The following is a 26,808-nucleotide window of genomic DNA, read 5'->3' as shown; positions in this document are numbered from 1 at the left end:
GAAAGAAATTTAGTTATCATAAGAAAGGATAGAAAACACGTTTTTCTCCATGAGTCATGAAATTTATCGTATGCCAATTTTTTTTGTGTGTGTTTTCAGCTAGTTTCCATGGCTGCAGGTGCCATCTGTTGGTGATATATGGTACTAGAGGGGATTTACACTGGATATGTTGCAGCAGGAAACAACTTTAATGTCTGCAACTGGAAATGAAAATAGAAATAAAAATGTGTATATATTACTGATTTTTTTTTTTGTCGAATTCCATCAGCCCAAAATAAAATCTAACTTATTTATTATTTGGTTCAGAGTTAGATATAAGATAAGACACAGGAAAACCAAAAGTCAGGGTAAAATCTTAACTAGTTATTCTGTTAATTAATAAGTCCTAAAAAGCATTCATTCCAATTACAAACAAGTAAAAATCTCCCAGTAGGGTGAGATTATATTAACTGGCTTCCCAAAATAAATCCACTTGCTTTAGGAATTATCTATACCCAGGTGTTTGTAATTCCAAACAGATTTCTGCACTTAAATCAGGAAAATGACACTTGAAAAAGTTCTTGAAACAAGCTTTTTTGTTTGTTTGTTTTGGGAACAGGTGAAATAATCGTACTCTCATTTACAGGTTATGCATTTATTTGAAGAACATAAGATTTTTTGGAGTGGGGATTTTCATGTTGTATGTTTGAACATGATGGCGTGTCTGTGCCTGTATGGGTTTTGTTTCTTTTTGTTCAAGCTATTGCCATGGTGTCATGGATGGAATAACTGAAGGTATGTCAGCAGCAGCAATTAAATATTGTCTTTGTTTTCAGTTTTTTTCTAACAAGAAACTGAAAAACATACTGATGATATAGAAAAGAAGAAATGTCACAGTTGTAAAGCACCATCCAGTTAATTTAATGCACTGATGCTATAATTGTCTAGTTATTATGCAAAGATAATCATTTTTTTTCTCAAATGCTGCAAATCTACATTGTATTTTTTGTGCATTTCTACATCGACGCCGCAGAAAGCAGGCTTTAACAACAATGGCAGTTCCCTTCTTCACCCCTCAAGAAAGGACATATTTGAGCCCCTTTGATTTGGCCCGATTTGTTTTGATGTGAGGAGTGAGTGGTTTTTAAAATCTCCTTAACTCCCCAGGCCTGGCCCAGCCTCCCACAGGGCTAATGACCGTAGCCTGGCCCGTGTTGAATAATACAGACGCTGGCGAGGTGGAAGTGGGGAGGAGGGCAAGGGTTAGACGTGGGCCCTCCTTCTACAGTACACCTCCATTGATAAGATTGTATTAATTGGTATGAATAGAGAGGGTTTTCTCCCTCTCCTTGTATACATTTACCATTATACTCATTAGCTTCCCGTTGCCTCCCAGCGAGTTTCTCCTTCACATCCCCCGGGGTCTCCTGGGAGGCAATTTGCATCTCTCCATGGTGTCTCTCTGGGGTTATTGAGGAAATATTAGCCCCTTTTCTTCTGTGGCCGACCCTTTGATTTATTTGGAGCTAGAGCTGATAGAGTGGCACTCACATGTTAATGACTGGCGCTGATACAGGCCCCTGGTGCAAGACGACTCATTGATCCGGGTTGAAAAGGTACAATTGACAAGCAGTACTGAATAACCGTCTTACATGCGTGTGTCTGTGTGTGTGTGTGTGTGTGTGTGTGTGTGTGTGTGTGTGTGTGGACCTTGAGAAATGACAAGCGAATCCCACTGCTGTCAAGGCTACTGCGCTCAAGCTGTCCAGGTTTCCTGATAGAGGTAGATAAATAGGCTTTTGTTGGCCTCTGAATTCCTTGTGACTTTTTGACAGCCACAGTTTTTGCGTTATCTTTTCAGAGGCTCGCTTCTTCTCTGTTCACTGCAGACTTTGCTATTCAGGTCATCTGTCTGACCCCATGTGATCACAGCGGTGCTTACTTTAGCCACTTTTAAGCCTCAAAACCCAATCAGAGCCTGCAAATGACTCACTTGATCCAGTTCCTGTTTAGAGTTGTTTGTCCTGGTCCAATAACAGGACTCAAGGTGACTACTGAGGAATCACTTTGGTTGCGTTTAGTGACTATGAGGCCCGTGCTCCCTGCGCTCCCATTCCTGCCGTTGGTGCGCTCATATTATGTTTTAAAGAAAGATAATGAGAGATTTCATCCTAATACCTGCAATGCTTGACATGCCTCCGAATTTAAGCTCACTGATGTCTGCTCGGCAATTCGGAGCCTGTCCTCAATTTGGAGAGCAGCTTGACACTGACTCCCTTTCATCTGAATGGTCACATGTCTACAGCAAAGCGGCAGCAACAAAGTTTGATATATATATATATATATATATTTTTTTTTTTTTCTCCGTCTCAACTGGAGAGGAAACGCATGCCTAATCATAGCAACAACTTCTGTCTTGCTTAGTATTTATATACTTTCAGTTATATGGTAATAATAACATTTAATAAAAGTCAACATCCTAACTGCCACTAAACAAAAATACCCACCACGGCAATCACTGCATCTTCTCTGCATACTTATAACAGATTAGAGGTTATGTATATCAATTGTGCAGCTCATGCATATTGTTATGAAGGAGAAATGCAGGAAATGGAAATGTGCCATTTCAACGAGACGGCACAGCTTGCCAAAAGCGGGCAAGTGGGTAGTGCTTGTGGTGATGGTCGGGTTTGTTTTCCTCTCAGTGCTGGGAGATGAGAAGTCATGTATCTAAACAGAGCAGATATGATGTTTATGAGAGCCATCTGTTTGGCAGCCCTCCTGTGCCCACTGCCCTCCTCAACGTGAGAGCAGCCTCATTAAAACGGTCACATGCCTGAGAAATTTCTAACTGCTTTGTTTTTTTTTTTTTTTCTTCTTTCTTCCCCCCTTTAAAAGGAGTAGAGTTTAAAACTAACAAAGCCTTGGGAAATCCCCATCAGACATCCCTCCCTTAATCCATTTAATTTTGAAAGGTATTGTTTAAAGCTTTAAAGTTTATATCGTTTAATCCCCCTCCAACACTACGGGCAGCAAATGAGGCCGTGTCAGCAGCTTCAACAGTTATAATCTACTCCACACAACAGAAAATCCTCCTTCAAGACAAGGTTGCATGGGTTTCCTGTGAACTCACTTGTTTGATGTTTCTACCTGCTATTGAACATGACTTCTGTCTTAACCCAACTGTCACTCGCTCCCTGTCCCCTTTTATCACTCCGAATGTTCTCGCTTCACCTTTTTTCATCAGTAAATCTACCATCACAGCCATTTCACTCATTCCCCTTTTTTAGGAGAGGGGGGCAAGGAGAAGTTTGTTGTGGGCAGGTTCAGGGGGATTTTTTTTAGATATATTGTGCTAGAGTGTTGAACCTTGGCCAAAGGACAGGATTGTTTTGAGTCTCATCTGTGGTTCAAAGCACCACTCTTTAATGCTTTTACTTATGTGGTTTTGTCTCTACTGGATGAACAAGTATTTATTATGTATGTGCATATACCCTCTGCAGATTTTCTAACACATTGTTTTGTGTACTAACATTTGATTAGTTAAAGGAAAAATTCGAAATTTTGGGAAATATGTTAATTTGCTTTCTTGCCAAGAGTTATATGATAAGTTTGATACCACACTCATGTTTGTATGGTAAAAATGAAACTATAGCTGGTAGCTAGTTAGCTTAGCTTAACACAAGGACTGGAGATAGGAGGAAACAGCTAGCTTGCCTCTGTGCAAAGGTAATAAAACCTGCCCACAGCAACTTGTCATTTTAACACTTTGATTTTTCTTAACATTAAACAAACAAGATATAATCAATGTTAATTGGTGATTTTATCACGTACAGACAGAACCAGGCTAGCTAGTCTTTATGCTGAGCTAAGCTAACGTAACCGGCTACTGACTGTAGCTTCATATTTAGCAAACAGAAACAAAGGTAGTATGAATCTTCTCATCTAACTCTTGGCAAGAAAGCAAATAAGGGCATTTCCCAAAATGTTGCTTTAATTTACCACTTCCAGTTATACTTATCTGCATTTTTTTTCCATGAATCACTTGAATGCACACCATTATTCTTGTTGTCTAAGTATGCATTTGCATTTAATTTGTGCTTACTTTAAAGAACACAATTTTCTTTGCAGCACATACCACCTATGGTTCTCATATATTTTCCTTTAGTGTATAATTTGAGTCATATAACTCCAGTGTATATTTCCACTCAAGCAGTAAATTACATTGTTTAGTTATCAAAGGCTTTGTGTAATTACATTTGTGCAATTCACGATGACAGGGCTGATAGTGTCTGCACAAGACGCTGGCATACATAATCACAGCCAAAATCCCATTAGGGAGAATGGAGACCATTATTATGGAAATGACCTTTGGGTGACAAGAATTCAGTGGGATAAAAGAGTATGTAATCCAGACAAAGACATCGTGTGAAGCCGCTCTCTTTATTTTCTCCTGTGCAAATTTAAGAAATTTAGGATGTTTCATGAATCTGCTATTGTCGTGTTTTTTTGTTTCACATTCTTCAGCAGAACAAGCCAGTTAGTCACAATGAGGAAAGTGAGATTTGGCTTGTGGTTTGTTGCTAATTTCCTCCTGCTTTTCTGCTGTTTGATACTGTGGGTGACTGCAGGGCTAAGATAGCAGAAGAACAACTTAACCGTGTGTTTTTTTTTCTTTTTCTTTTCGCTGTGGCACTTTCGCTGAGAGAACATACTCACCTTGGGATTACCGGAGTGTCGAGCTGAATCTCTGTCTGTTTGTTTTGAGCCACGCTTTGATACTCTCACACTAAAGAGGCAGCTTCATAAATTCACATTGTGTCAAATAAATCAATAGATCCCATTAGCTGAGGAAGTTGTGTAGTGCAGTACTTGAGGGACCATGGCCCCCCTTCCTTAGACATTTCTCCAGCAAAGGCGATGGAAGAGGAATATAGGGTTGGCTGTTGATCCATACAGACAGCTCCAGCAGTTGAAATGGTTTGGCTGACTGGTCCCAGTTGGTCTTCAGCGCTGTCTCCACTGTGCTGCCAGCCTGGGTCTTCAGTTGTACAGGAAGAAGAAATTTGCTTAGACATTCACAGTCTTATAAGCCTACAGCATCAAAGTTTTCCTCCTCAATATGTTTGTTGTTCTCCTGAGACTCAAAGTTTGTGTATTTAAATTTTTTGACTTAAATAATGTCTAAGATGGAAGAGAGATGTCACAATGATTTTTTTTTTCTAAAACACTTTATTTTTTATGTAATGTCCAACAACAGGAATTTGGCATACCATTATTATTTTCATTATTGTTTATAATTTTGTCTTAAAAATGTCAGAAAATTGTGAAAAATGCTCATCACGTTCAATTATATAAAACAGGAAAAAAGCCAGAAGCTGGTACCATCAACTTTTTGGCATTACTTCATGATAAATGACTAATCAATCAATCAACTAGCCTAATTGTTTCAATTCCTGTCTATTAACTGTATCTTTTCTACTGTTTTGCATTACCATAAATGACAAGAATGTCAAAAAATCAGGAAAATACACATTTATACATGTAAATTGTGTGTACTTTTAACCTTTCTGTATTAAAAAAACAAATTACAAAAGTATTTAACCTTAGATCCCTAGCACAAGTCTGCATAGTCATTTAAGTCATAAGAAGTAGTCCCGATAAATTCACAAAAAACCCCTAAAAACTACTCCACCGCACTAGAGAACATTGTACATTGTATTCAGTTTTCAGTGCCCGTCATCACAGCATCAGTTGGTAGATTAAAACATTCAACTTTTAGCCATTTTAACTAAGTCCAGAGGATTTCATTCATTCATTGACATTTTTGACACCAGAAATGACATTATACGCCTGACCCCAGGCCCTGAGTTGAAACCTTCTTTTCCTTCTGATCTCTCCACTCCTTCCTCTACTGAATACTGTCTGTCTTTGTCCTCATCTCAAAGTATGACTCTGACTCATATTCTGGCATTTTAAAAAAAGTCAAACATTTTTAAAACAACACAAACCCTTGAAAGTATACTGCAAAGGCAACTGTGCTTGCTGTCAAAACTACAAAAAGCTTGCCTTTATACTGTTTAGCATTTAATACTTGTCCATTCTTCTTTTAATGTCTTCACTTGTTGGGTTTTTCCACTGTGGCACCAAACATGACCTGTAATGGCACAATGCACTATTTTACGAGTTATTGTCATGACAGGTTATTGTTATTGACTTCTCCCATAGTCCAACATTTTTTTCTGTCTCTGCCCTTTGTATATCAGTCATAATATATTACATTACATTCATCTAGCAGATGATTTTGTCCAAAATGACAATACATTTTTTTATATCATCATTTTAATCACATACCTCTCTTGTTTTATATCTTTCTGAAGATTCAAATGAAACATGAACAAAAACACCAGTATGTCCTCCACACGTTACTACAGGTTTCATTTATTTAGTTTTCATTTCTTTTAGATGTGAAAATAATGACCAAATTGCATCACCAATTCTCATAGTAATACGTGACCTTTGCACTCATCATGTCATCATGTCATTGTGATGAAAGCAGATTGTTGACTTCTAGTCATTTACACCTGCTGTTGTAGTAGTTTTTGCCTTAAAGAACACGTGTAAAATTACTGCTTACATAGTGACTTGGATTAATGACACAAGTAATTTGAGTAAAAAAAAAAAATTTACAGGCAAATGTTTTGGTGTTTTCATTATATTAGATTGTGCGGAGTAGAGAATGACGGGAAGATGAAAGAGAATAGGGCATGACATGCGCTGAGGTTGTGAGCCAGACTCAAAGCAATAGTGATGTGAGTACATGGCATGCTTCCCAGCCCACCAACTTTCAGAGCATGCTGTATGAGATCAATTTGAACTCCATAACTCGCTGGTGGTGAGGTATAAATTAAAGCTTTTAAATTGGTTTTGAATATTTGAAAGTCATAATTTAAAAAAAGGGAAAATCGTACGCATAGTTGATTGTTATGAACAGGGAGTTTCCAGTTTATTCGGTGCAGTCACTGTAGACATTCTAAAGCAATCCAGCTCAACAGAAATGCAATGTTTTCTATTTTTATAAAGGTTAGGCCCTATGTTGAGATTTGGTTGGCACACAGGTGTTGGTTCTGTGCTGGACTGCATACATTTAGAATATTAGAGACAACTCTTAATATAATGCACTCCAGTAAAACACCAACACTAACCACGGCAACAGTGGTAAACACAGTTGAGTTAACACATCTTTGGCAGGGTCAACAAAAATGAAACATTTTAATCTTGATAAAAGTAGAATTTATGGCAGGGTCGTGTTTTGGATTGTATTAGATTGTACAAGTGCACCTAATAAAGTGGCCACTGAGGTGTATATTGACTGTTGTTTCTAATATTTTGTCTACCTGGAGCAGATTATTAGAAACATCTCTTGATAAATGTCACAAAGATAGTCAAGTCAATTTTATTTATACAGCGCCAAATCACAACAGAAGTTATCTCAGGGCACTTTTCATATAGTGCAGGAGTAGACGGTACTCTTTAATTTACAGAGACCCTACATTCTCCCATGAGCAAGCATGGGATTTATTGCAGGCCTATTGTATTGGATTCCATCGGACTGTACAGATATGCCTAATAAACTGGTAACTCTAGAGGTTTATTTATAGCATATACAGAAATACAGTTTGCAAACGTAATTTTCAAACTTCAGGTGCTGCAAGACAAAACATGAAACTAAGAGAAAGAAAAAGAAAAAAGTCTAAAGACTCCTTGATATATAACTGTACAGTGTTGTAGTTTGTTTTCTCTTGTCTAACAGAACACAATCTCATTTACCAAACTGCAAGTGTCTTGGGGAAAATACCAGACAGGGTTAGTAAAAGCTCATGGCAGATTGATCTGTGCATATACAGTACAGCTTAACCGTATTAAAGTTTATAATCCCTGTAAACATCTTCAGGCAAGGCAAAGTCAGCCTTTTAACATTGACTAAGTGAAGTAAATAGAAGCAAATACATTTTTTGAAAAATTGCATTTCTGTTGAACTCCTGTTCGTTATATATAGACGCAAGTTGTGTGAGTTGGCTGCTAATGAGCCTTGCACATTTTCAACCAAGATATTTTGATGGTTTTGCCACCCTGCCGTTTGGGGGTAACAGTGAAGTTTGCTTTCAATGTAGAATGTCTGTTCCCCCTTCGAACCTCTAACACCACAACAGATGGGGAGAATATGGAGCTCGGAAGGTTTTACCTCAGAGGTGGTAACAGTGAAGCCACTCATTAACACTGAATTTACCACTTCGTTAGCAACGCAGCTTCCTGTAGAGAGCGACCAGCCCTGGATGCCAAATCCACTGAGCATATCATTTTAAACTAAATCAGCTCTGGACACATAATGCAATCTGTTGTAAAATGTAACACATGTTAAATCATCATATATTGCATACTATTTACTAACTCAAATTCTGCATATGTAAGTGCTTTCAAGTCAAAAAACAACCAAAAAGTGAATATATTGTGCCTTGAATGTAACCATTCATAAACCGGTCCATGTGTATGTGCAAAGGTGTATGTTTTCTTTGTGTGGGTCTGTGTTTGTGTTTTAGACAGATTGTGTGCCTGCCAATTTGTCAGGATTGAAGTAACAACAGTCTCATGCTGGGATCTGTGTTGGCACCATCACAGAGTGATAAGACGCAATATGATCTCATTGGAGGTGTACTTTGTTCCCATGGAAATTGGTCAATTTTAGCAGACGACTGAGAACTTTAGGTGGAGAAGCAGGAAGGTTGTATCCCAGAGGTACGCTCACATAATTAAGCATCCTCGCCAGGGTATTCAGGGCTAACAGCAGGGTTTGTTGTGAATAGAGGTGGCGAAAGAGGGTGTTGGAAAATCATAATGCGGCACAGAATAATACCTCTCTCATTTTACGTAGCAGTGGGAATAGCCCAAAAAACTATTTTACCACATTTGCAGCATGAATAAGAAAAAAAGCACTGGTTTTTATTATACCAGTTTATAATTTGCATCTGAATTATTTCTTTGGCAAGTTGTCTTCACATGTTGGAATACTGCACTATAATAAGAAAGTAATATACTTGTAAAGTATGTCATGCTTGAAATGATTAGAAATGTACATACAGAGTACACTTTTGTACAGTTTTTGTACAATTTTGTGATATTCTTTTATATTTCAGAAAGTATTGGTACTATGTCTCATCTGAAGCCAAATGCACAAGAGGACAAAGACGTGGAACCGGTGTCTGACAGCCCAGGTCGTACTCAGGAGCCATTACAGAGTCACACATTCTCCCTGAAGAACAATGCTGCAGGTCTGTCCTCAGATGAACACGAAAACCCTTTAAATGGAACCCAGCCGAATCCATTTGTATACAGGAGTGTCCCTGCTGTTCCCCATGCAGGCAATTCATTGCCTTCAGGAGCACTTGTTAATGGACCTGGTTCACACCCCACCTCAGAGGTACACTGTGTCCTGAACAAAGGCACTGTTTTATCCAACAATGTCCTGGATGCCGCGTGGCAACCGGAGAAGGACACGAGCCCCGAGGTGTTACCACCACCTAGTGAGCTTCAATCAGACGCTTGGAAGAACACAGCGGGGCCCGTCGTAAAAACACTGGCCACACAGCCAGGTGTCAACACGCCACTGTCTCACTCGGAGGAGAATGAGTCTAAACTGGCCTATTCCACACTGTCAGGTGACAGTGCAGAGCAAATGCACATTAGCCAACCTTTGACAAAACAGACAATAAAAACAAGATCTCTACGGGATGCAGAATGGTCAGAAAGCTCCTCAGACGATTATGATGATAGTGAAGTATTCAGATGGGATTCGGCAAGAGAGCGCTTCTTGCACAATGACAGAAGGCTGGAGACCAAAGTGATGCACCAAAGACACAGGAAGCACAACACACATGTAATAAGCACGTCAAGCTCTCAAGAAAAGGTTAACAACAGCTTAAATCACACATACAGACATTTTTGCAGAGGTAATAATGTTTTAAATGTCGCCAACAAACACAAATCTATGGGTACACAATCTGATAATAAATATTCAGTTATGCCATTCAAAGATCTTTCTAGGAGCACAGCTTTAGACTCTGAGCACCGTGTGTATAGCACAGCACAGGAAGGCTGTAATGAGGAAAATGACCCTGAAGATGAAGACAATTTTAGTCTAAAAGTGGAACAACTGAAGACAGAGCAACTTGAACAAGATCCACTTTTCTTTTCTTGCACAATATGCAATGTTAATTTCAAGGAAAAAAGACATTTCCATAGACATATGATGTATCATTTAGGCAAGCATAATCAGGTGAACAGTGACAATGTTTCACAGCCCTTTATATGCAGGGAGTGTGGGCGTTTGTTCTGTGATAGAAACTCCCTCATGAGGCACATTATTATTCACCAAGACAGGCTGGAAAAACTTATGGAGGAAATCAAAGTTCTCAAAAACACTGAACTGGAAGATGGGGCCACCGCAGTACAGTGCCCTCAGTGTGTATTTGGCTGTAATTGCCCTAAAATCTTTGTCCAGCATGCCAAAACACATGATAATCTGAAACATTACTACTTCTGTGAGGAGTGTAACTACATTACACTGACACAGCAGGCACTTGAAGCACACCTACATGTCGCACACCTCAACACACACCAGACTCAATACAGGAAAATGACTCATACTAATGATGCAGAGGAAGCAGACCATGTTCACGTTCAGTGTAAAATGGGTTTTTTCACTTGCAGGGACAAAGTAGCATTGGAAAGACATTCAGAGTTGGAGCGTCAACGATCACACAGTGGCAATTATAAGAAGTATGCTGAACAGCCAAAAAATGCCAGGTCTAAACCTCAGTCTACTTTTGGAGAAACAGCCCATTTCCCCCACTGGCCCAGTAAAAAAGGGGAAATTTACATTAAAAAGTCCAACACGCTAATGTCAGACAAAAACATAAAGTCCCCTCAGTTCAAGTGCTGCACTGAAAACACGCTGTCACCATCTTTATGGAGGATCGACAAGCATGGAAAGTTACTCCTACAACCAGTAGAAAAATTAGATGTGGCAACTGATCTCACCTGTGTGAAACAAGACGATAAAAAAAATGACCACAAGGCTTTTGGCAGCTCAAAGCATGTGAACTGTCCTGCAACTGTAGATTTTTTACTATCAACCAGCAATCCTAAATTAGACCGGATGTTCTGTCAGGGAAACGGGAATGATCTGGCAAGCGGGAGTTCACAAGAGACAGTAAACCAAAATTCTCCATCAGTGAGAAAAATGGCAGCACCTTTGCATAACAGTATTGACAATATGAATGGTAATATATTGCCAAGGCTTAGCCAGAGGCTTCAGAAGCAGTCTGCAGATAGGGAGCTAGAGAAAGGCTGTGAGGGCAACGATAACTTCAGTGATGACACCAGTGAAGCTACAGGCAGCTTCTTGGAAAGCAGCGAGAATGAAAGGAACCCGTATGCTCGGAGGTATTTCAGAAAGAGGCAGAGGTTTTCAGCCAAAGACCAAAGCTCCCATGTACTCCAGAATGAAGATGATGGCGATGAAGACTGCAGTGACATAGAGCAACTCATAATCAAGGAGGAGTATATCGAAACTACAGTGTGTGATGATTCCCTGGAGTCGCCTTTTACATCTACAAGTGACAGCTTTGACGTTTTGCCCACACCAGGGGTCGAACACAAGCTCTGCCCGTACTGCCCTGCTATGTTTGAGTCTGGAGTGGGTCTGTCCAATCATGTGCGAGGGCACCTTCACCGAGTTGGCTTGAGTTATAACGCTCGTCACATGGTTTCGCCGGAGCAAGTGGCGTTGCGGGACCGGCAACCACGAATCCGCAGAAGGATCCCCACTGGCATGAGGAAAGTGAGAAAAGGTGAAAATATTAGTTCATCCCTTACCAGCAGCTACACGCCAACTCAGAACAGAAGATTCTGTCTTTTATTTAATGAAGCCAACTTTCTCTGGCTTAAAGGAATAGTTTGACATTTAGGGAAATGCTTATTTGTTTTCTTGCAGAGAGTTTGAGGATAGGATCAATAACACTTTCACGTCTGTACAGCCAGCAGCCCATTAGCTTAGCATAAAGACTGGAAAAGGGAGGGAAACAGCTAGCCTGACTCTGTTCAAAGGTAACAAAATCACCCTTTTGAAGCTCACAAAATAACATGTTGTATCTAGTTTGTTTAATCCGTACAAAATTCTGAGTGTAAAAACAACAATTCTCAGATGGTTATGAGCTGGACTATTTCTTGGCCGGAACCAACACCTTCCGGGAGTCTCCCCTGGTTGCCTACCACCTGGCCCCTTTGACAGAGCCAGGCTAGCTGTTTCTCTGCTTCCAGTAACTGGCTGCTGGCTCCAGCTACATATTTACTATACAGACATGAGAGTGGTAGCAATCTTCTTATCTTACTTGAAGAAAGAAATAGTATGAGAATATTTTCCAAAATGTCAAATTATTCCTTTAAAACGACCTTAAATGTAGCTACTGTAGAATTCCCCTTTATATAAAAGCTTGTAGAATGTAAAGCAATCTAAAGCAGTCTACACTATTGTACTAACTCATGTTAAACTGTGTGAGTGTTGTTGATCAAAACTGTGTTTATAGCATTCTTGTTCTTTCATTTCATTTATTGTATCAATCTTTTGAACTTGTATTACAGCCATTAAGCCAGAAACACAAGGAGAGCACACGTGTCCTCTGTGCTGGGGTTGGTTTGATACTAAGACTGGCCTGTCGAACCATGTGAGGGGACACCTGAAACGAATAGGGAGAAGTGGTACCAGTAGCAGTAAGTCCCCCCTGTGCATCCTAAATGAACTCCTACAGGACAAAAAGGAGCATCACAACATCCTCCAGGTCCTCAACAAGAGCCAGTTCCCCTCACAGCCTTTCGTCTCTCAGAAATTCATCAGCAGCAATGGCTTGTTCCTGATGCGTACTGGACTACCAGTGAAAATCCAGTATGAGATGAGGAGTCCACATCCCGTATTGGACAGCTTTGCACCAAAACAGGAGACAGAGGCCTTCTCAGAGCAGAAAAAGCTACAGTTAGAAGCACAAAGAGGCACAAAGGCCTCCTCAAGCATTTTAGTTGAACTTCTCAAGGCAAGACAGGAGAGTATGGAGCTTACAGCGAGAAACAAGCAGGAAACCTATGCAACCAAGCTCCATGATATTACCAAAGATTGCATGGAGGAGACTGAAGTGACCAGTGTGGAACCAAACTGGGCTCATGGTATGGAGTTTTTTGCTCAGGGTTTCACAGCAATTTCATGTTTTAACAGTCTCTTAAAGGGCCATATGAGTGGTTTTGCATGTTTTAGCCCCTTGATAATACGCAGCCCCTGAATTTTTTTATCTTTTACTCTTGTGGGCACAACATAACTTGTGTCCACAATAAAATAATATCAATTATTATTATAGTTATTATAATAATAACTTATATTTTGGGACATTAGAGGCTATGATGGTATATATGCACATATACAGTAACTTACATTACTGGCAAAGCATTTTAGGCAGGTTTCAAGTCTCTGCAAGTTGATTTACACATTGTTGGAGGTACAAAAGCAAATGCATACAAAAACCTTCAGCAGCAATCATGTAAAGTGAACCTGATTTGTAGATATTTTGCAAACCCAAACATAAAAAGCCTATGTCTAGCATTTCTCTGGTGTTTGTGATTTGATTTAAATACCTCATATATCGTGGACAGATTTAAAGTCCTGATCCTGAACATTTGACAGTAAAAACGAAACTTACAAGCAAAGCAAGTGCAGGTGGAAACACTTGCAACGCAATATATATTTCTTGGGAAGCATTTGGCCTCTTTGTTCAATTGCAGGGAGGTTCACTGTTTATTGTACGCATCAAGCCTCTGATTTTAATCAATATTTAATTACACATTTATAGTATCTCAGTACAGATGCCTGAACACTGTAGGCAGAAACCAGTAAAACAATCAGAATAGTTCAGTTGTTTGATTCATGGAAAAAAATACATACTGTACATTGAATGTCGCCCAAGTACTTTTGAAGTTCACATTAAAAAATCATAAGATCCTCTTGATGTTGAGTTGGAAGCCCATCATCTGTGTTTATACGCTTTTGTTTAATGTGTGTCCAAATCAAATTTTCACTCAGGTAACAAGAAAGATGATGATAAAGATTTAATATCAAATTGCTCATTGTTAAGTTCCGTTTTAAACCAAATGGTATGGTGCTCCATGGTGTTATAGTAGCAGCTGCAATTTACTCCCAAACATAGCTGCTGCCTCCTGAAAACTGATTGCAAATTGTAATATACTGGTTGGATGTAAATGTTTTTGTTTATATTGTATAATCACCTTAAGTTTAAGACAGCATATAATTAGTAATTTAACAGGACAACCATTAAGAATTGATATTTTTTCTTTCTTTCTGTGAAGACATGATCACAGCATCACTATATAGTTTTTAATATTTTCTTGTAAAGCCAAATTCACCTTAAAAAGAAATATCAGGTTCCTTTTCTCACACCACAGCAATAATCAAGTCTGGGGAACCTGCTTTATTTCATTTTGAAAGAAAACTACGAAACTGTCTAATTCTGAATATTTATTAACAGGCAGTGGTGCACAGCAGTGCCATTGCCAGCTTCCTGTCATAGGACTAACAGATCTGTGATTTTTTTGTGTGGTTTATGAATCCTCCGTGACTCTCATGAGGTGGTGTATGTGAAAATAGGCCCCCTGAAGACACAAGATTGTGTTAAACTTTACCAGTAACACTTTTCAAACAGGAGAGTGCAAATCAGATGCTTAGAATGAAACCAGGTGGAAGAAGAGTTTAGAGCACAATGGGAGTAACAGTTTTGCCTGATAATAAAATTACTGCATAAACTCAAACTCTATCCTAGAATACACTTCTCCTTAAAAACTAGCTAACTTCTGATACTCCACCATGTAAGATTTAAGACAAACAGATAAACTGTATTAAAATGAACATTATCCAATCAAATTTTCCATTAAAGCTAAAAGATTTTGCAAATGGAAAAGATAATCAAATAATTTCAACCTAAATGTTTTGATCAATTTGCCTTATTCTCTTGGAGTTGATTTTAGTTTTTCAATGTTCTGTCTTTCAGGAGAATGTGATTCAAATGAATCATGTCTTCAGTGTAACAGCAGCCTCCCCACTGCTGTCAGTCTGTCTGGTCGTCTTCAAGCCTATGCATGCAGGAAGAGGATTGCCATTTTGGAAGAACCAGGTAAGTTTTTTACAATATACAAAAGCAAAGTGTCATCATATTTCTTTCCTGTGCCATGCAATCAAATTTTGTGATCCAAGTGTAGTGATCAAGTGGTGCTCTCTGTGGAAGCAAATTAAGAAGAAACAGAATAAATGTGATTAATGCTGCATTGGCACATTTAATGAATTAGTCTACCCCAATGTATGTTAATTAAAAAATGGACGTTGACTAGAATAGATCCTGGGCTTTGGGATTATTTATTTATGCCTCCTGTCAGTGATAACTTAATACACTCTATCAGATACAGCAGTGTGTTGTTTTGTTGTTTTAGGCTATGATTATAAACAGAAGAAGCCAAGACTAAGGCCTGGGCTAAAAAAGAAGATTTTACCCTCCTTGAATGCTGAGATGTACACACTCACCTGCAGGTACATAGAATGGAAAGTTACACATGTAACCATGGTTCTCTGAGAAAGAGTGAAGCAAGAGGTCTCTCCGCCCAGTTACATATTTTGTCTGTATGGGACCAAGGCTCTAAGACACTAGGGCCCAATTGAAAGAGATGAGAAGACGCATAAGCCATCCCACCAGCCACTAAGCTGACTGAAATAGATAGGTGGTCATTTCTCATCTGGGATCACTGATTTATCAAGGTCCACCCAGGAGACCAAAACCAGTAGCAACTGCTGAGCACCTGTTGCCCAAAGAAAGTGGCTGCATTCACATTACGAGAGTAGAACAGTGTAAGTATGGATATGACAGACTAAGTGGCAGCAGCACATACCTACCAATGGTGCAATAATACCCATTATGCAGCCATGCCATGACACACCACCGTCCACATAAACCTGGCATTCTCTAGCCCACTGAAAGCCAACTCCAAACTCCAGGGTGGACCTTGTGATGGATTCCTAGACTTTCCTTATAGAATTGGCAAACCACTTTTCATTCCCCCTCAGCCAAATCATATTTCCATATTTGTCTTAATTACAACCACCACCCCCACTCTCTAGAGTCGAAGAGTTCCTGGAGGAACTGTACAATATCGGGGGCTTTAAAGATGTACCTGGTGTTCGCTGCACCATGTCCCAAATATATGAAAAGTGACATAGCACAGTCTGGATCCAACATTAGGTCCTGGAACTCTGATCTTTGAGAGGGATCCCACCTGGTCTGATAGAGCAGGCTTAAGTGCTGCAGATGTAGCTGGACCTACCACAGATGAGTCTGTCACTGGTCCTCTGACCATGCACACAGTAGCCTGTTGCCTAAGTAATTTTAAAATCCTGATTCCTAAATCTAATGTGGTGTGACAAAAATATCAGGAATGGAACCCACCTAACCTTTTGCCATATGGTACTTCTATTATGGTCTGCTTTTCTAATACCGTTAAATTTTGGCCTGAATAGGCAGTGCTGTCCAGATCAGTTCCTAAAGAGATCAGTGGCAACCTGGAAAGTGGTGGTCTGTGAGATCACTGAATTTGCTTGCTGTGCAGGTATGGCCAGCTGGCCCTTACTGCTCTCTTTAGTTTGCAAGTTTATTTGTAAGCAAGTAAGTAAGTCACTAAAGCTCTAACTATGCTTGTCCTGGTCCTAGGCTGGTCTGTGGGGCAGGTGCAAGACCCACTGTGGGGGTCCTCTCCCAAGGCCTGACCTGTCCTATCAATATGACAATGTGTTTACACTCCTTCTGATCAGCCTCCTCCGGTTCAGGAGCAGCCTTTTCACTTTCCCTGAAACACAGGTCAGCAAGCTTCCTTTCATGTATGATGAAGGGTACTCCCTTGCTTAAAAGGCATAACTCTTCTTAAACTTAGGACGCAGCTATTGTGTCTATCCTCTTCCAGACTCTGCACCCAGTATTTTCCTCAAATATGGGCCACATGGCTTGCCAAATATCTCAAGAGCTACAACTCCTTTGAGAGTGCAAACATTGAAGCATTGACTTTTTCTTTGTTTGTTAGTGTAGTCAGTTCTCCTGGGAAACCACTAAGGTGTGTAGTCTACAGCTGCTTGGGAGACCACTGAGTCAGCTTAAAAGTGAAAAGGAAGGCATTTGACAAAATAGGGAAGCAGGGCAGATACTGCAGCCCTCACAAAACAATCCTCTAAACTATGAAGGAGCTACAAACTGTGAAGACACAGTAGTCAGTGGACAACAGCTTTCCCTTCACTAGCTTCAGTTGAAGCCTTTGTACCTGGGTCATGTGAACCGCTTGTAAGAGTAATATCCCAGGTACATCTTTATTAACCCAACAATCTTCACAGAAACCCTAAGACTAAGAGAATCAACTCTTGAAATCTCTCTTATACTATTAAGTCACAAAAGGTTGTCCTCTCGTACATCTCTTACCGCTCTTGTGAAATTGGTGGCTGCAGACATCACCTGACCCCTGCACCAGTCCCTGCACATAAGAAATATGCAACCGGGTGGTAGAGAGGTCTTGATACTATAGAGAACATCTTACATTTGGTACTGGAAGAACATAATAGTGCATTCACTCTCCCCTTGCTTTATTTCTGCAGATTCTGCGACCTAGTCTTCCAGGGTCCCCTGTCTATCCAGGAGGATTGGATCAAGCATTTACAGAGGCACCTTCTGCACACCAGCGTGCCCTACTCAGGGACAGGGATGGTAGAGGTTCTGGGTCTTCATCACAAAATACAAATAAGCATGTCACATCAGCACTCAGATCCTGAGTAGAGTTCTACCAGCTGCCTCCTGATTTTACACACCGTATGTTCAGCACATTATTTTAGATGAATCCTGTAACTGTTTATATGAGTATACTAGTTAATCAAGACTTATTAATGATAGTATATCTTGATAATACCTTATGTATTAGCAAAAACTAAATTATGTGATATTCAAATGCAATGCTTTGCCTTATCAACTTAGCTAATACAACTTGTAGGATTTATGTTTTTGACTGCTGTATAAGGTAGGGACAACAATGGCAAGAATCACAGTGGCAGTCTGAGCAGCACCAGCACAAAACATTTCCTCAGTATAAGCTGATCTGGCACTGCAGAGCTGCCATTGTGAGAAAAAAATGTTTCTCATATTTTTGTCATGATAAAAAGTGCCTTGTTATTGAGAAAACATTCTCATTATAAAATGAAAAAAAAAAAATATCCAAATATCTCACTTGTAACTTGTTGTCAAAAAGGGGAAGTTTTCTAATTATATAAAAAAATATCTCTTGGTAGGAGAAACTTTTTGTCATTGTAAGAAAAGCTAAAAGTAGCGATGTTCCTCCAATACGACAGAAATCCCTGTGACTGAGCATTTGAATTAACTTCATGTCCCACTTTCTGTTGCAACCAACACACAATGAAATAGTGCTCTTGTTAAGCAATGTACACGGGACTGTCATTAGTTTGGAGGATTTCGCCTCTCTGTGCCTGCATCAGAGAAAGAATCTCGCTTAATCAAAGTGAGATTCGAGATGTTATATTATGTTGGGACAGCTTGTTCTGTCATTGTTTGTTCTCCTGCTTAGCCATCAGTGTAATTTCTGAAATCCTGTTCTCATTATAGCCGTGAACGTCTTTTTATAATGAGAAATGTCTCAAGTTATAACAAGAAAACTTTCCAGTTATAACAATATACCGTGAGAGTTATTTTTTCTCATTTTGGCAGCTCTCTATTTGCAAAGGCTTGAACCCAAAATCAGTTGTGGTTCAATTTCTTTTGTCTTTTGGTTCTCATGTGAGTAAGAATGTGTTGTAATTAGTGATGTCACACTTAAATTCATCCTAAAAAAGTCTAGACCACTGTTACTGAACATTATGCATGTCCATCACCTGTCCTCCAATCCCTACAGCTCTCAGAACTTGGTGCTTATTTTGCAGGCTAGCAGACAATACTTTCAGACAGGAGAGCAGGCTATGCAAAGTGCAAAGATGACATTTTGAAATGATGTTGCACTTTTTTGTAGTACATTTATAGTGGTCAACCAACCCAGCAAGGATAATGACTGAAATTTTTACCAGGTTCTATCACTGAAAGATAGGACTTTGTCTTTTGCGAAAGTACGTTTAATATGTTTAATGCTCTGTGTGCACATGGTCCATGTGTGCTTTATTTCAGCAGTTTGTCCTCCTTTGACACTCTTCTCTGCACCAATGTAATGTGTAGTCTCATTGCCAAAAGACACAACTCACAGTAAACTATTTTGATAAAAACTTGTTTTTTAAATTAAAAACTCAAAATAAGAAAGAAAAGTTAATATATTGCATCAATATTATGATAAATATTTACAATGTGTATATTGCTTTCAGCAATGTCTGTATGTTCCATGATAGTTTTTCATATTTTATTAGATGCCAATGACTATAATATAACGTAAAAATCTTTAAAAAGAATAGAACTGTAGATTTACACTAGTTATTTGAGCAGAAGTCATAAAGTTAGTTATAATGGTATTTTATGTATTTATTTATCTTCTCGAAATATTGAGATTGTTATATTGAAGATTTTAAACTGTAGAGGTGTAGCACTCCCTAACATACAGTGCAATTCTTATCATTACAAGTTGTTCATTCTTACTCAGGCTTGATAGTTTTTAGACTTAGTATTGATAAGATTCTAATACAGCTTTTGTAGGTGACTGTTTGTGTATAAATCAGTGACATCGATGAAAAACTTGCATGATATAAAAGTAAATGTCACTGCTGTGAATTTAGGGAATTATTCTTAAAGCTAAATATACTAAAGCATTTTTAGTGGTACCAGGTAAAATAGAGTATCAATGTAATGTTGATATTGGAGAATATATTATGGTTCTGTCACACTACCCCATAAGGAGAATTGAAGGTATTGGGAGTAGCATCTGGCTACTTGGTAACTGCTGAGATCATTTACAACAGCAGTTTAGGTGGAGTGGACAAAGGGTTTGACAAGAGTGGATAATTGAGCAAGCTGTGTGAGATTTAGGTAGAACAAAAGACTTAATTTGCAAGACAATGCTGTTTATCACATAAGATGATGCTAAAGGAGGAGAAGAGCCAAATGTCTGGATATTCAACATCAGGTGAAAAAGCATTACAGTGAATTAACAAATTAAGGGATGGCCACAGTGATCAGTATGAGAAAATGTACAACATTTCTGACTGTCAGGTTTTTAATTCATGAAGGTGTTTTGGAAGCTCATTGTGGAGTGCAGGGCCAACAACACAGGAAGGACAATGCATTAATGCTCACGGCTCTAAATAGAAAATTAAACTGAAGAATCTACAATTATTCCATTGTAATGTAATTAGGTTTATCCACTATGTTTAGTTCTGCTATATCTGTATTAATGTAATTATTCATGTTTTCACATCAATAAATGTTGGTTTTACTATCTTAAGTCACTCATGAATGTAACAATACTCAGTTTAAATACAGTTACAGTCTTTCAGTGTCTGTCCAGTCTCCTTTTTAGGGGAAAAATCCTTGGATTCATGGTTTATATTTTTCTAGTGTTTATCATGTAATCTGCTCACTCACTGTGCTTACTGCACTGCCTACAGTTGTAGTGAATGCCCTGTAAGCAGTAGCATAAACAAACTTGATAAATACAGTAATATTTTAGTTAAAAACTGATTAAAAAACTTCATAATTCAAAGCATTTCATTCCAGATTACAGAAACAACCTTTCAGTTGTTTAAAGGTGTGTTATGTGATGATGGACTATTCCCTTCCCACAACACATGGTCCAATTTTATCTGTCTTTGTTAAACCAAATTTGTTGCCACTCTATTAGGTAAAAGATACAAATTTCAGTATGACTTTGCACCATTATTCCCAGCAGAAAGTAATTTTAGGGCTATGTGCTATTTTAAACTTGCGTTTTTAGTGTTACAGGCTGAGTATTTGATGTATCCAATGCTTGATAGCCACATCTGGGTTTTCTACTTACCAGTGGCAAAGGGGGCTAACCCTGCAGTTTATCTTGGGCAGTATTTAAAGCAGCGATCAAAGCTGTACAAACCAATTGTCATCATGCTTCTCCGGAGGGAATTTTGAAGTACATTAATGCTCCTTCTTTGGGAAATAATTGTGCCACTCTGTGACTTCATTAGGTCTCCTGGCTGTTTCAAAAGATGTTCTCTCTGGAGGTTGAAAGCCACATCGCTGGCAGACAGCATCCCAAGGGGCCGAATGAATAAAAAAGGAGAGATTATAATGAGATTGAGTTAGCCATGACCAGAATTGGGCTTTTCATTATTCCACTGGCTGGAGAGGGAGAGAGAAAGAGAGGGACAAGGCTGACATAAAGAAATGTGTTGTTGCAGGACCCACACTCACCATCTGCCATGGGGGTCCAATTGTAGGCAGCCAATGCATGCTTATCATTGCCATGGGTATCAAAGGGGCCTCCTCTCTGGAGATTGCTCCATTAAAACTGCAAACGGTAACCCCTGCACGCACAAAACAGAGAGAAACCCTGCATTTAATTCAGAGGTAACACTTGATATTGGTTTAGCAAATTAAAATGAGAAAAGGTGGAAAAGTGAGAAAACCTTGAACTGCTTTGTGCTTTTTGTTACATTTGTTTATTAGCCAATGAAGTAAATTTTGAACTCAGAACTTAGTCGAAATATTTTTATCATTCCTGTTGCTGCATCCTGAGAAAACGTGCATTAACTAATGGGACTTTTTTTGTCAGCTAGACTTGTTTTTTCCCATTCAGTGTCCACGGCAGCAGTGATTCAGAGATCAGGACCATTGATCATGACCTGTCCTTTGGCCAGTTGTTCAGAAGTGCCACAGACTGTCTGTGTGAAAAAGAAAAAAAAAAAGCAGAAAAAATCAATAGGTTTCCATTATCTGGTTGGGCAGTGTCACTGGCCTGTCAATGATCCTGTTACAGCGGTGGTACAAGGGTGACACAGGCCCACACTCAATCGCTGCTGACAAGAGGAAAACATGCTGACAGGCACCGGGAACAAGTTGGAACACAGATTTGCACTTCAAGCAGCCGTCCAAGGAGGTATCGTGCAAGGCCACCGCGCGGCAAGGGGCGAGCTCAGTTGGGGCAGGGTGGAGGGGTTGAGATGGGGGTGGTGGTGGGGGGTGGGGGGTATTCTCAGTCAGCCTCCTTCTACTGTCTGACTGTCTAGCTCTCTACCACAAATGCTTTTATCCTCCTATAAATTATTCACCTCTGGATACACCAAAGGAAACTCGGCTGCACTGATTGTGGCTGAGGGGAAATTCATAAAACCTTCGGCCCAGTCTGCATCCACTGTAGCTGCCTGACCACCAGTCACCACCCCTGCAACTGTATGCAAACCTTACAATAATTGTGCCATATATTTGTATGTGAAGCATATGCATGGGATTATACATGATACTGTGACATCACTGACCCTTTCTTTTGCAAATTAACATTCAGGGAAATTTTGTGTCATATATATATTTGATAGGAAATGATCATATCCATCGTTCTTAATTGACTTATTAGGTTTCTGATTGATTATCTCTTTGCCTGCAAAGAAAACAAGAGTCTCCTCTCATCAGTCAGTACAGATGGCCAGTCAGAAATTAAGGAAGACATCAACTGTCTCTTGAAAGAACATGAATCAATATATTTTGACAAGGATCAAATGTGCTTGAGATGAACCTTTTGGCCCTCGCAAAACAGTCTTTCTCCTCATGTCAAACCTCTTTATTTTTGTTTGTCTCCATTTAATGACCAGATATCCAATGACTCATGATTTTTGAGATCACTTTTAGGAAAAATAATTTGATATTCATCTGCTTTAACTCGGATACCAAACGTATTTAACAGTATCTTCATTTGACATTCTACATTTTACCTTTAAAGAACAGTTATATACCAGATATATTTCAACATGTATGTCTGGCACAATAGGCTTAACAGTTTTCATTCCAGCTTTTGTTGTCGAAACCAGGCCTTGGGACATTATGTGACGTCACACTCCTTGTTGATGTGCTTGAGAAAATACTAGCCTACATTTTTTTTTTCAATTACACATACCGCCACATATGTGTACATTAATTTATTTTTTTTCCTTATGTAGGCAATTCAGTCCATAATGACTGGGGAATTCAGGTTAATATGTTGACAAGGTTTAACAACAGCGGGTCATGTTGCACAACACGCATGGCTGGCTCCGTTCACTTCAGCAGCTGACAGGTCCTAATCATGCGCTGCCCTAAAGGCACTGGGGCAGAGAGGGTTTTAATCACTGAATTATAGACCAGCGCGAGGCTTCAAATTGAGACGTAATTAAAGTCAAAGTTGCAATAATTGTTTCAGCTAATTGGGCAGACAAGTGCGTTATGGCGCGATTACATTATCTGCTGTAATTACCTGAGTCAGATGATTTTTCTGGTGGAAGAAGGAATAGTGTGTGTTTTTAAATTGACAGTGGTGTTGATCGTGCATGAAAAAAATATGTTATAAATAAAAGAATTAAAAAGGGAGGGGATCATTCCAGCCTGTCAGAGCTGATGGCTACGTTTTTATTTTGGCTTCTATTGTGCCAAAAATGCACAAGAAAGCCCCCAAACATGTAATATTTTCCCGTTTAAAATAATAATAATTTTATTATAATTTTCCATCATTGTCTATCAATTCAAGCCAGGCGCTGCCATCACACAGCCTACTGTATCAATGAACAGACTGAGCATCATCACCAGCATCAGTGTGTCATTTACAGTAAGGAAATGAATAATGTAGCCAACAATATGCCCGGTCTTGACATCCTCGGTAGCGATGCCGCACCTTCGGCAACATCATTATTTCCTATTAATTACTCGCCAACCAAATGCCTTTAGAACCGGGGCTGCAGTAGGTGTGACGGGGGAGCTGGTCAGGGAGCAGCTGCCCTGCATCCCGCCGGGCTCAGGCTGACCTCCTTTTTTTTTTTTTTTTTTTTTTTTTACATCACTGAACTGGAGGCTTGACAAGCCGTACAAGCAGAGGTTTTGATTTGGATGAGGGGAGAAATGTAGAATATGAGCCAGAAATGACGAGTCAGGCAGGATTTCGGGTGCAGTCAAAGAATAAAATTGTATTAAAAAAAAAAGAAGAAGAAGAAAAAAAAGAAAATCCATATCTTAACGTGTGTGTGTTTGAGTGAAAGTGTCTGCACTGATCCATCATGTCACACCCGGACCGCTGAAGCCGCTCTCCCCCCTTAAATATGGCCCTCCATCGACACTGATTCAGTCAGATTTTGTCCATCTTTGTGCCTCATCGCCTGCTCAACAACAAAGATGAACGTGTGCTTTGAAATCCCGCAATCATTCACACAGAAAGTGAATATTTACGGTTGTGATTGTATCCCAGTAGTCACTTAGAGAGGTGTGAAACGGCTCTATGGGATTAAAAAGTGTTTACTAACCACTGGGTTGCTCTCTTGAAAACAGGCCCATGAGCTCTATGTGCTGGTGTTACTGTGCAGTTTGACCGTCGGACGGCAGGGGGCGCTGCTCATTTCGTTCTGAGAGCCAAGAGGAGAAACACATCAACTGGCAAACACAAAGTGGTTACATTGAATCTGAACAAACAATATAATAATATAAAAAAACGATAAAATAATAGTAGGAAATGTCAGCAGTAATTTTACATTTTTTTGCCTAAATTGTTGTTTTTTTTCCTTTGGTCTTCTGCACCTACTCAAGCTGAGCCATCCCTGTTCAGTTTATTTGGATGTTTTTAGATATTACTGATATAATATTGCTAGAATGATCTGTACTTCGCAGGCCTTTTGCAGACAGAATGGATTTTCCTCCTTTTGCAGGCTGAAGGACAGTGAGCTCCAATCAAGCTGCCTTTAAGGCCCTTTCTGTGTCTCATTCCTCTCTATTAGTGGCTACTGAGAGCTCACATCCCGCCTTATTGCTCTCAGGACGCACAAGTCTGCAGGAGCTGCACAGATTGTTTCACCATCACATCAGTAATCATACACGTCTCACAACAACAACAACAACAACAACAACAACAACAACAAGAAAAAACAATCTTCTTTGCCTTTTGTCGCATTTGAGGGAGAAATTTAATTACAACCGCGGGTGTATGCAAGGCATCGGGAAAAAAAAATACCAGGCGACAAATGAATATACAGAGCAAATGACAAAACATGAGGGGGGATAACTGACAGATGAAAAGACAGAGGATGTGCAGCTAACAGGCAAAACGCGCCGGTACAAAGCCGCACACACCTTTGAGAGCAGAGTTTGTTTTATTGCACTTCTCCCGGGTTGCATCTCCTGTCGATTTGCAGAAAAAGAAGGGGGGATAAGCGAACATGCCCTGTTTAAGAAACAAACATGCAGATTAGATGGGATTCTGACAACACACAGCTCAGTCTTCATGTCCCACAGCTCATATCTCAACAATGAAAAAAAGGGGGTTGAAAAATCCACTCAGCGCCGTTGACAACACTTACCGTCACTCTGCAAAAAGTAAATGCAAATAATGAGGTGGCATCTGGAAATAAATAGAAGAAGTTAAGACAGACTGATAACAACCCTGGTCCGCTCAAGACCCAAAGGGCGGCACTAAAAATCTTTATTTAGACCTTTCAAGGGTATAGACACACATCTGAAAAAAAATCTATAATGCGATAAACATGAATTTGATGGATTTGGCACACAAAAATAAATATTTTTTATTTTATTTGTAAAATGGAAATTAAACCCCAAAAAGCCTCTCTTCATACATCCTGACGCGCATTGGATTTGGGCGTCGCCAGCAGGAAGCTTCTCTAAAGAAGAAAAAAAATATCAGACCTCACACATGTGTAACATTTACTTCAAGTGCAGGGAGCTGTCACCTGTTATGTGGTACCAGGCTACATGTCACCAGCAACACTCACTCACTCACTCACTCACTCACTCGCTCACTCACTCACTCACTCACTAGCTCACTCACTCACTCACTCACCTTCCAGGATGACAGTCAGAGCAGGCCTGCAGCAGCTAAACACGCTCAGACCTACATGACCTTCTTATAGTAGCAGGAGCAACTCTTCAGGCCGGTAGAAATCATATTGTGACGATTATGACAATGTGAGATTATTATGAGTCAGTGTTTTAATGGAAACATGTAAATTAATGTCATTTATATGTTTTTTTTGTGTGTGTAATCACAAGCTAGAGGGGATTTAATTCACCTTTAGAATTTTTAAAACATATTAATATGACACCGGAAGCTCATATTTCTGTTTTTGGAGAAGAAAAAAAAATATTTATACAGAAATTCAAATGCAGATTATTTCTGTCATGCTATACGGTAATATGTTCAAAAGTCACATTTACAATAGGCAAATATCCGTCCTGTGTTGTGTGTGTTGGTTAATTTCGGAGGTCACCCTTGACCATTAAATCCCTTACAAACAGAATCAAACACATAAATAAGTAAATATATTTATTTATAAATAAATATAAAAACAATCTTATGAGAAATAATAAATAAATAAATTCATGATAAAATACAACCAGATCTTTAATACCCACCCTACTTCTGAACATTTTCTTTTTTATTTTGCCCCCCTTCCTTATAAAAGGTCACGTGACGCTCGGTCACGAGGTTTAA

General features: G+C 39.3%; 1 protein-coding gene across 1 annotated transcript in view; it reads left to right on the top strand.

Annotated features, from left to right (window-relative positions):
• The window catches only part of znf644b (zinc finger protein 644b), a 28,842-nt gene extending 8,237 nt beyond the window's left edge, over positions 1 to 20,605 (top strand). Inside the window, exons 3-7 of the mRNA XM_067597874.1 lie at positions 9,174 to 11,888; positions 12,679 to 13,254; positions 15,144 to 15,266; positions 15,580 to 15,676; positions 17,777 to 20,605. Of these exons, the coding sequence (XP_067453975.1) occupies positions 9,188 to 11,888; positions 12,679 to 13,254; positions 15,144 to 15,266; positions 15,580 to 15,676; positions 17,777 to 17,954 (3,675 nt within the window). The 5' untranslated portion in view covers positions 9,174 to 9,187 and the 3' untranslated portion in view covers positions 17,955 to 20,605. The remainder of the gene's footprint in view (positions 1 to 9,173; positions 11,889 to 12,678; positions 13,255 to 15,143; positions 15,267 to 15,579; positions 15,677 to 17,776) is intronic.
• Positions 20,606 to 26,808: the final 6,203 nt, after the last annotated feature.

The sequence above is a fragment of the Thunnus thynnus genome, chromosome 8 (assembly GCF_963924715.1).
Source record: "Thunnus thynnus chromosome 8, fThuThy2.1, whole genome shotgun sequence".
In the NCBI taxonomy this organism is placed as follows: domain Eukaryota; kingdom Metazoa; phylum Chordata; class Actinopteri; order Scombriformes; family Scombridae; genus Thunnus; species Thunnus thynnus.
This window is presented reverse-complemented; position numbering and strand designations above follow the sequence as displayed.